The following is an 11,900-nucleotide window of genomic DNA, read 5'->3' as shown; positions in this document are numbered from 1 at the left end:
ATTAAAATTACATTTTTTAAAACCAATTTGGAATAAGGACAAATACAAGCCAGGCTGGATTCAAGTGTTTTCTTCTGATTTCAAAAGGAAATCACATTTCCTAGGTCCCCTGAAAACTTTCAAGGGACCTAGAAAGTCACCTCCTGTGCCCAGTGAACAATTCAGCCTGGCCAAAGGGACTCTGGTTAGGGAGGGTATGGGTAGGGGCTGCCACAGGGAGTAGGGGTTGGGACAGGCAGACGGACCAGGAGGGGCCACTGCAGGCTCAAGAGACCCCAAAGGCTCAGGGATGCCTCATGGGGCTGGAGGCTCCACGGGGTAAGCGGAGAGATAGGGGTACCAGGTGACTCAGATCTTCTCAGGTTCCTAATAGCTGTCGGGAGACCCTTGGCTGCCGTCTCACCCTGTGCTGCACTTCCGACACATCTCAGTGGAATTGCCATTCCGGAAACTTCCTGGTTTGCACTGACACACTGTGTTGCTGGTCGTGGTGCAGGGACTCATCTCTTCTTCATCTGATGACAGAGCACAAGGTTTTGGGAATGTGTTTCCCTGACGTTTCCCTTGACCCTTCCTCACCACCCCGACCCCCTCCCCCTCAGCTCAGCTCAATTCAGTTTGCCAAGGAGTTCTGAGGGCCAGTTTCTGTGCCAGCACACTCAGGGCTCACACAGGACACCCACCCTGTACATAAGGACCAATACAAAAGGTCCGTGATTCATTATTTACTACATCAGATTAGGGAAAAAGCACCATTTAGATGACATGGTCAGTAGCAAAGGAGGCACAAGTATCATCTGAGAGACTCTACAAGGAGAGGAGCCCTTGGGTGATTTCCCAAAAAACCAGCCTGCTGGGGAGGCAGTAGAGGCCTGTGAACCTGAAGGCTGAGCAAGCCCAAGCACCTGCCAGGAATGCAAAGCCCGGGGAAGACAGCCTGGTCACAGAGCAGACACGTGCCAACCCTAAAACTCAGCCCCATCCACTCAGCCAGGACTTCTCTGTGCTATGATGCCCCCAGCTCCTTGCAGCCAATAGTTTAGAAGATTTACCAGCCAGGTGGCATGCATCATAGAAAATATTTCTTTCTATTTTTGTTTCATCAGCCAAAGTCATAATCATGAAACAGGGTGATGAAGACCAAGTTGGGCTGGAACTTGGTTCCCTGACTCATGTCGACTACAACTCCCACCTCATTGTCCGGCACTCCACCTCCGAACGAGAGGTCCACACATTCTGTACCTGATTTACAAACTGCACATGGGAGGCAAGAAGGTTCACTGTTGGAAGCATTGGTGTACTCCACACCCTGTGTGCATGGGTTACAGGCTCTAGTATGTTCTGATCTATAAAATCCTGGGAAGGGAGAGAAAAGCCAATGAATGGGTCACCGCAGAATTCCCAGAGGCTGAGAGTGGTGGGAAAACTTCTCTTTTGGCCCTCAGTGGAATCCAGAGAGAAAAATCCACTCTTGTCATCAATTCTGCATCTATTACATACCTTTGACTGGCATTGCTGACAGAAATATAATACAAACCACATAAGAAATTTAAATTCTATGAGAACCATATTAAATAGGCAAAAAGAATGAAGTCAAATTAATTTTAACAATCTAGTTTTAACCTAAAATATCCAGAACACTACATTTCAATATGTAATCAATACAAATCCTTGAAATATTTTACTTTTGTGTTTTTGTTATTCTTGTGCTGTTGTTGTTGTTGTTGTTGTTGTTGTTGTTGTTGTTGTTTGGAGACGGATTTTGGAGATGGAGTTTCACTCTTGTTGCACAGGCTGGACTGCAGTGGCACAATCACAGCTCACTGCAACCTCTGCCTCCCAGGTTCAAGCAATTCTCCTACCTCAGCCTCCCAAGTAGCTGGGATTACAGGCACCCACCACCACATTTGGCTAATTTTTTGTATTTTTAGTAGAGACAGTGTTTCACCATATTGGTGAGGCTGGTCTCAAATTCCTGACATCAGGTGATCTACAAAGCTGGGCCTCCCAAAGTGCTGAGATTACAGGCATGAGCCACCACACCACACCACACCCAGTCTACTTTTTTTAACAATAAAATAAAATAACACAATAAAATCCAACCTCATCTACATGTGATCCGTCCATGCTGGTCCACCTGACTTGTTTGCTGTCCACTCACTATGGTGGCCCTGTCTTTGCTCAGTATCGCCCAACCCCTGCACCCTGCGGCTGTCATTCCCGGGGAGGCTGCTCAGGAGCACTATTTCTGACCCTCTGCACAACTATTCCTGTCCAACTTTGGATACTGGCCCAAATCACCATCCTCGAGAGGCCCCACCAACCTCGTCTCTGTCTCACTCATCACCTAATTATTCTTCATGGTTCCAATCAGGAATTTCTGACTGTTATTTTGATCTGTGTGTCTTAATACTATCCCAGAGAAAAGGTTCCATGAGGGCAGGGCCTCTTATAATTATCCCCATTAGCATGGTGCCCGACTGACAGAAATCATCCAACGTACCCCCATGGAATAAAGAACCAGAAAGTGCAGGAGACAGAAGTCTGGAAGGACATAGAGATAAGGGCATGATAAGCCAAGATAGCAGTCTTAGATTGTGCACTTAGATTGTTAGCACTACAGACCCAGGATCCTGACCCAACTCCACAGATTCAGCTTCCAGGTCTCTCCTAGTCCTGGTCAGTCCCCATGAACTCAGGCTCCAGGTCCTTCCCTGTGGACCCAAGGATGAGGCCCATCACAGCACCTGGCTGACATCTGCAGACCCAAGTACAAGGCCTACTCCAGTGCCAGTTCAGCCCCCATGGAATCAGGCCTCAGGTCACCTCTCTGGATACAGGCTCTGACCACCCTTGAAACACGCCACATGGCCTGCCCAGAATCTCTGAACAGGCTGACTGGTGAAGGGAGTTCCCTGACAAAGCCAGTCTGTAAATACTGGAGTTAATCCCTGCTTCATCAAAGTGCACATTCAAACACATCGCCACAGGCTCCTGAGCAATCAGGGAACTGTGACGGCATCAAAGAAACAAAATGAAGCACAAGTAACCAACCCGAAACAAACAGACATTTGCAACAGCCTGACAAAGAATTGAAAACACTCATCTTAAAGAAGCTCAGTCAGCTACTAGAGAATACAGATGGACAACTAAGTCATGTCAGAAAACAATACATTATCAAAATGAGTAGTTTAATATATACACACAGCATAATAAAGAACCAAGCAGAAATTCTAAAATTAAACAACACAATATCTGAACTAAAAGATTCCACAGAGAATGTCAACAGCAGAGTTGATTAATCACAAGAATCAGTGAGCTTGAAAACAGAGCATTTGAAATTACTAAGTCACAAGAAGAAAAAGAAAATAAAGAATGAAAAAGAGGGAAGAAAGCCAACAGTACCAATGGTTACTGTGAAGCAAAACAATACATGCATTATGGTGGTCCAAGGAGCATCAGAGAAAGTGAAAGGAACAGAAAGTGTAATTAAAGAAATAATTAAAGAAAATGTCCCAAATCTGGATGGGAATGGACATCCATATTCATGAAGCCCAAAAAATCCTAAACAGATTAAATATGAAGAGATCATCATCAAGACACATCACCACAGCATCTAGTGGATCCACCTGTACAGTGCAAATTGAAGTTTTAAGGATTGCTTTTTTGCTATACTGTTGCACAAGAAGGATAAGCCTCCATTTGCTTTCTCTATGCCTTCTGTTAATCAGAAAAAGCCTGCTTCTCATTATCAATGGTAAGTTTTACCCTGCGGTAAATAACCAAAGAGGCAGAGGCTGAGTTATAAATGATTCAGCAAAAAAAAAAAAAAAAAAAAGGAGGCCTTTGCTTCTATTTCAGTAGATTTAGTAATGTAGGGGTGAGGGTATGTTTGTGTTTTTGCAGGAGATGAACAAACCATGTGGGTGTGCTCAAGATGTGCACGACCATGGAATGGGAGACTAGAGGGATCCATGGATCCCAACCATGGACTGGATTCCCCCAGTATGAACCATGCTGAGAAACTGCTGGAGCGCCAGGGTTTTACCTTTTGTTGGGATTCAAAGGTACAATAGATGTTTAACAGACCAATGCTTTCTGACTGAACTCCTCTCTACCCTGAATACAAGAGACCCTAATAGGTAGGCAGGAATTTCATCACCCCTATTCAGCATGAAGAAGTTACAGAAGACAGACCTTCATCCTTCTGCAACCCTTAGAATTAAGGGTCCTCTTGTAAAAGGGAATGGGGAAATACGTAAGAAGCATTCAAACCAGACTCCATTTTGAATAAGGGCGAAGAAAAATGAAGCTGGATCACCAACCAGCAAGTTAGGGCTGCACAGCCTGCAACTGCCTTCCTCAATTAATTTAAAAACAAAAAGAGGACCTTTTGGATTCAAAGTTGTGTTATGTTACTCTTAAACACCATCTGGAGGGCAGAGATGAAAATCTCACCCTCGATATTGTAAAACTAGAAGAGCAGGTTTTTGAAGCCTCTCAGGCTCACTTGAACTTGTTCCCTGGAACTGATATTTTGAACAAGACAGCCGATGGGTCTACAATCACTCCTCTTAAATGGATTAAGGCCACTGAAAGCTCTGTACTTGTAAATTTGGTTCTAACAATCATATGCTTGTGCTGTCTCCTTTTAGTCTGCAGATGCGGAAACCACCACTGGAGAGAAGCTGCCATCGAGAACAAGCAATGATACCTGTGATAGTTTTACAAAAAAGAAAAGGGGGGCATGTTGGGAAAAAGCTGAGTGTTGGGAGAGAAGCCGAGGCAGGGCTTAGAACCTGTCCAGGGTCCAGGCTCTAAAACCCCTTGTGGCCTTTGGAATGTGTCTGAACTTGCTGGCTCCTTGCTTCTAGCACCCCCATTATCTCAAGTTTCAAAGAAAATGCTAAACCATCACAGCTGCACTTGATACATCGTTTCCTTTCAACCCCCACATCCTCACTACCTATTTCTTTGTTGGATCACTAATAAACAGTGTGGGCCCCCAGAGATCCCAGCCTTCACAGCCTCCATGCTAGCATTGGCCCCCTGGTCCCACTTTCTCTCTCAACTTGTGTTTTCTCATTCCTTTGACTCCACCAGACTTCGTAGCCCCCACAGCCTGGTGCTGGGTCTGATCACCCCAACAGTTATTCAATCTGAAAGAACAGAACACTAACTGGATACATGAAACCACGTGAAAATATAAAACTAGGTGGTTAAAGTAAGTACATGGTCAAATTTTTATACATTAAAAAGAAACTATCTGGAAAATCCCATTTATAATAGCCACAAAAAAAAAAAATGCTTAGGAATAAATTCAACCAAGGTGGTAGCTGATTTTTTTTTTTCTTATTTGGTCTTGAGGTTTTCCTCCATAGGGAGGCTATAAACTCTAGCTTTGCCCTGATGGGGATCCAGTGGATTTCATCACAAATGTTCACAGGAAACTTCCTTATCCTGGTGGACTGTCTAATGCCTAATTGGGTGTTCATCTTGTAGGTGTCCCTTCCACAAGACAATTACTTTTACTGGCAGATGCCCCTGTGCCTCTTGTCTGACCTATGTCTAGTTTTGTTATCTCTACTCCTTAGGAGATAGTCACTCTTGGAGAGCCGAGATGGGGAAAGAAGTTACAAGTTAGGTTCAGATGTGTCAGGGAAAACACAGGAAGCAACACGACATAACACAGGAAACACAGAAGTGGTGTATTACTTACAGACTCCAGAGAGAAGAGGAGAGCACACTTTGCAGCACTTACAAGAAGTGGGGAGCCATCCAGTCCAAGGACACTAGCCAGTGTGTGGGGAGCAAGAGACAGAGAGGACCCATGGGACTAGGCCTTTATAAAGATCCATGGGCATTATAGCCTAGGCTTTCCACAGGGATGGTGGAAGACAACACCTGCAAAGAAGGTTCACACTGCTCTGGTGTGAGCTATTAGGTTTTATTGTAGTCAGCTGCTATAGGATGTGTTGGGTTTGGGGTCAGGGAGATGAAGACCAAATGTGCTAGATCAAAAACAATTGAAGAGGGAAAGGAATTATTAATTGGGCAAAAGATGTTGTGGTATGATTGGGTTTTAAACAACTTATATCGGGCCTAAAAATGGTTGTCAAGGCAGAAACTCTTTTAAATGAATTTATGACAGATGAAAGGTCTGAAAACTTTAAAACATTGATGAAAGAATTGGAAAGTGACACAAATAAATGGAAAGACAGTACATGTTCATGGATTAGAAAACTCAGTAGTGTTTAATCATCCAACTACCCAAAGTAATGTATAGATTCTGTGCAATGTCTATTAAAATTCCAATGACATTTTTCACCAAAACAGAGAAGACAATTCTAAAATTTGTATGGAACCACAAAAAACTTCAAATAGCCAAAGTGGTCTTAAGCAAAACAAAGAAAAAGAACAAAGATGGAGGCATCATACTAACTGATTTTAAAATATATTACTAAGGTATAGTAATCAAAACTGAATGGTAATGGCATAAATGAAGATAAAGATGGAATGAAATAGTGACCCCAGATATAAATCAATGCATTTACAGTCGACTGATTGTGACAAAGATACCAAGAACACAAAATGGGGAAAGGACAGCCTGTTCAATAAATGGTGTTGAGAAAATAAGTTATTGACATGCAGAAGAATGAAATAACACCCTTATCTCACATCATATGTAAAAACTCAAAATGGACTAAAGATTAAACATAAGGCCTGATACTGTAAAACTACTCGAAGAAAACAGGGGAAAAGTCTTCAGGATGTTGATCTGCACAATGATTTCTTGGCTATGACCCCAAAAGCACAGGCAACAAAAGCAAAAATAGATGAGATTATGTTAGACTAAAAAGATTCTGCACAACAAAGGAAACAAGGAACAGAGTGAAGAGACAACCTACAGGTTGAGAGATCAATATCCAAAATATCCAAGATTTTGGTTAACATCCGAAATACACAGGAACTCAAACATCTCAATAGCCTGCAATCAAATAATCCAATTAAAATGGACACATGGGCAAGGGACCTGAATAGACACTTCTCAAAAGGAGACATAGAAGTGGCCAACAGATACATGAAAAAATGCTCAACATCACTGATCAGGGAAATGCAAATCAAAACTACAGTGAAGTATCACTACACACCTGTAAGAATGGCTATTACCAAAAAGACAAAAGGTAACAAGTGTCGATGATGATGGGGAGAAAAAGGAACGCTGGTACACTGTTGGTGGGAATGGAGATTAGCACAGCCATTATGGAAAACAGTATGGAGGTTCCTCAAAAAACAAAACACAGAACAACTATATGATCTAGCAATCCCACTATTGGGTATACATCCAAAAGAAATGACATCAGTATGTTGAAGAGATATCTTCCCTCCCATGTGCATTGGAGCATTACTTACAATGGTTAAGACATTTAATCAATCTAAGTGTCCATCGATGATGAAAAGGTACAGAAAATGTAGTACACAGACATAATGGAATACTATTCAGCCTTAACAAAGAAGGAAATTCTGTCATTTCTGACAGCATAGATGAACCTGGAGATACTATGGTAAGTGAAATAAGCCAGGCACAGAAAGACAAACACCTTATGATCTCACATATGTGGAATCTTAAAAGTTAATCTCATAGAGGTAGAGAGTAGAATGGTGATTACCAGTGCTACAGTTGGATGGTGGGTTGGAGAGATGTTAGTAAAAGGATACAAAATTTCAGTGAGACAGGGGGAAATAAATTCAAGAGATGTATTGTGTGACATGCTCACTAGAGTTATTAAAACAACGTTGAACAGTTCTTCCTTCTATTCACAGGGAATATATTCCGTGAAACAAACTGCACATACTCTACTCTCTGATACAAATTGGGATAGTATTGCATATAACCCAGGCATATATGCTTTAACTCATCTCTAGGTTACTTGTAATACCTAATACAATAAACATGCTATGTACATAAGTGCTATATATTGCATTGCTTTTTATCTACTTTTATTGATGTATTATCATTTTCATTATTTTTTCTACATGTTTTTGATCTGTGTTGTTTGCAACCATGAATGCAGAACCTGCAGATGAGGAGGGCGAAGAGGGCTTATCCCAGGGCTCTGCATCCGTATAGCTGAAAATTGCTGAGTAGATTTTTAAGTGTTCTTACCACAAATATATGATAAGTATGTGAATTAGCTTGATTTAGCCATTCCACAATGTGTACATATTTCAAAACATCATGGTGTACACCATAAATATATACAATGTTTATCTGTCAATTAAAATAAACTGATTTTAAAATAAGAGTGCACCTGCTGGACACTCCTCCTTGAGGCTGCGACTCTGTTGCTGTGAGACCACTGGCGGTGGGGGAGCTTTGTCCTGCCGGGAGATGGTGTTAGAGTCAACTTGGACCTGTGGGGACAAGGCAGAGATGGGCGTGAGTGTCTTCCAGACCTTACCTCTCCCAGGCTCCGTCTCACATTCCCTTCACCCCAAGTGACAAAACCCATCAGAGCTTGGACTTCTTTCCAGCTCCAAACTTTCATTTTTTTGCATCCATGTTTGTCCCTTGGCCTGTTAGAGCAGCTATTTTCTATAAAAAAAAACCACCTCTGTATCCTTTTCTCATATTACAACATAAAATATCTTTACCACAGAAAATGTGAGCAGAAGAGTTATTTTTATTTTTTATTTTTTTGATAGAGTCTTGCTATGTGGCCCAGACTAGAATGCAGTGGCTAGTCACAGGTGTGATCGTAGTCCACTACAGCATGGAACTTCTGGCCTTAAGTGGTCCTCCTGCCTCAGTCTCCCAAGTAATTTGGATAACAGGAACACACCACTGTGGTTGGCAAGAAAAGATTTTATAAGAATACAAAAGGCCGGGCACGGCTGCTCATGCCTATAATCCCAGCACTTCGGGAGGCCGAGGGGAGCGGATCATGAGGTCAGGATATCAAGACCATCCTGGCTAACACAGCGAAACCCCGTCTCTACTAAAAACACAAAAAATTAGCCGGGCAGGGTGGTGGGCGCCTATAGTCCCAGCTACTTAGGAGGCTGAGGCAGGAGAATGGTGTGAACCCGGTAGGCAGAGCTTGCAGTAAGCCAAGATCACGCCACTGCACCTGGGCGACAGAGCGAGACTCCGTCTCAAAAAAAAAAAAAAGAATACAAAAAACACATGACCCCTTCAAGCAGAAATAGCATCTAATATATTTAGTTTGATCAAGTGTTTAATTTACTAGTGGGTGAATTCTGTCTCTCTTTCTCTCTCTCTCACACACACACACAAACACACACATAAAGATACACAGTTTTACAAATGAGGGTTATAATATAACCTTAAAGAAAGTCAGGATATAGCATCAAACATTAAGTAATTTCTGCTTTACAAGGGACTTTGACAAGCTGTTCCCACTAAATATCAAAGACTGACACGAAAAGATGAAACAGCAATTCAGGGATTCCGGCCATGATCTGTGTGGTATAAATGACAACGAGAAGACAGCTGGAGAATCAGAACAGAGTCTGCTTATTAGATAGTGGTAACGTGTTGATGTTAATTTCCTTGTTTGTAGAAAGTACGCACTAAATAATTCAATAATAGCTTTCATCATGCCAACAGTTATTTTTCAAATTTTTTGCATAGTTTTTGTAACATTTCTTAAAGTTGGGAGTGTTTTAAAGTACAAAATCAACTTAATTACAAACTTTAATTAAATGTAATATAATTTTGCTCCTGAGCAAAAACAAAACGTTTACAATAAAAGCTACTTATGGGGGTCGGGCGCGGTGGCTCATGCCTGTAATCCCAGCACTTTGGGAGGCCGAGGCGGGCAGATCACGAGGTCAGGAGATCGAGACCGTCTTGGTGAACACGGTGAAACCCCGTCTCTACTAAAAATACAAAAAAAAAATTAGCCGGGGGTGGCAGCGGGCGCCTGTAGTCCCAGCTTCTAGGGAGGCTGAGGCAGAAGAATGGCGGGAACCCGGGAGGCGGAGCTTGCAGTGAGCCGAGATTGCGCCACTGCACTCCAGCCTGGGCGACAGAGCGAGACTCCCTCTCAAAAAAAAAAAAAAAGCTACTTATGTTGGGCTCTGTTCAACTGCCTGGATCTAAACAAGACAAAATGTAGCTTTCTTCCACATCAAAGCCTGTCTAGTAGTTGGTGACTACTACTACAAGCTAACGCATGTTTCCCAAATCCTTCCTTCTCGTGCTACGGTCCCTCTAGGTTCAGGCGATGTCTCTGTCTCCTTTCTCTGCTCTCACACTCTTACTCCATTTGAAGACCAACTTTGCATTTTGTCAATTCTTTTTTTTTTTTTTTTTTTTTTTGGAGACGGGGTCTCCCTCTGTCATCCAGGTTGGAGTGCAGTGGCGTAATCTCTGCTCACTACAGCCTCTGCCTCCCGGGCTCAAGTGGTCCTTCGACCTCAGTCCCCAGGTGACAGGGACCACAGAGAGGAGTGTGCCCCAATGCCTGGCGAATATTTGTGTATTTTGTACAGCTGGAGTTTCACCACGTTGCCCAGGCTAGTCCAACTCCTGAGCTCAAGCGTTCTGCCTGCCTGGGCCTCCCAAAGTACTGGGATTACAGGCGTAAGCCACCACACACGGTCCGTTTTGTCAGTTCTTTTTGTGGTCTGTATTCTATTTCCTTGATTTATGTTCCTCCTTGTTACTTTGTTTGGTTTAAATTTATGCTTATATTTTATGATTGATTAATGTAGATCTTCAGGCCATACATTTCACATTTTTTCTTTTTTTGACAGCTTTAATGAGACACAATTCACATAATTAGTAATTATGATGATTCATATAATTCACCCATTTAATGTCTACATTTCAGTAGTTTTTAATATACTCATAGCTATGCAATCGTTGCTATAATCAACCTTAGAATATTTTTATCACTCCACAAAGGAACTGCATACCCTTCGGTAGTAACTCCCCATCTCCTCAACCCCCAATTCTTTAACAGAAACATTGAAAGCTGTATTATTTCACCCCGAGCACTGTTAGCGATTTCCAGTCAGTTTTGATGTTATATTGTTATTATTTATTTTGAAATATTTTACCTTCCCTTTTGAATTCTTCCCTGAACTACAGATTTTTTAGAAATGTGCTGTTCAATAACCAAATTTTATTTTTTATTTTATTTATTTATTTTTTTGAGACGGAGTCTCGCTCTGTTGCCCAGGCTGGAGTGCAGTGGCGCGATCTCGGCTCACTGCAAGCTCCACCTCCCGGGTTCCCGCCATTCTCCTGCCTCAGCCTCCTGAGTAGCTGGGACTACAGGCGCCCGCCACCACGCCCGGCTAGTTTTTTTGTATTTTAGTAGAGACGGGGTTTCACCGTGTTAGCCAGGATGGTCTCGATCTCCTGACCTCGTGATCCGCCCGTCTCGGCCTCCCAAAGTGCTGGGATTACAGGCTTGAGCCACCGCGCCCGGCCCCAAATTTTAGAATTCTCTATGGATACTGTTACTGATTTCCAGTTTCATTTCATTAAGTGTAGAGATCGTATCATGTGTTTTATAGTGAAAGAACACAAACACATCACAGCCTTGAGCACATCACATCCCCCCCATATGCCTCCACTTCCTGAGCCCGACACAAACACATCACAGCCTTGAGCAATGCCTCCACTTCCTGAGCCCGACACAAACACATTCCTCCGTATATTTCAAAGAAAAACAACACCTGGAGAACCTCCCATAAGGTTGCAACCGTTTGTAAAAGCGCAGAAACCAATAAGAAAGCTGTTAAAAGCATAATTTAAAATGTAAACCAATTGTAATGCCTTGTTCCTCTGTAACCTGACAAGTCCTGTTTACCTCAAGCTATAAAAAGCAAGCGCGGGCATTGTTCCAGGCCCTCTTGTATGTTGT

General features: G+C 42.6%; 1 protein-coding gene across 1 annotated transcript in view; it reads right to left on the bottom strand.

Annotated features, from left to right (window-relative positions):
• LOC108540776 (tumor necrosis factor receptor superfamily member 10D-like) overlaps window positions 1–11,900 on the bottom strand; it is a 34,994-nt gene that overhangs the window by 11,251 nt on the left and 11,843 nt on the right. Inside the window, 3 exon segments of the mRNA XM_017889958.1 lie at window positions 404–515; window positions 1,108–1,356; window positions 8,313–8,415. Of these exon segments, the coding sequence (XP_017745447.1) occupies window positions 404–515; window positions 1,108–1,356; window positions 8,313–8,415 (464 nt within the window).

Source organism: Rhinopithecus bieti, unplaced genomic scaffold, assembly GCF_001698545.2.
Source record: "Rhinopithecus bieti isolate Rb0 unplaced genomic scaffold, ASM169854v2 scaffold_20129, whole genome shotgun sequence".
NCBI classification, from domain to species: domain Eukaryota; kingdom Metazoa; phylum Chordata; class Mammalia; order Primates; family Cercopithecidae; genus Rhinopithecus; species Rhinopithecus bieti.
This window is presented reverse-complemented; position numbering and strand designations above follow the sequence as displayed.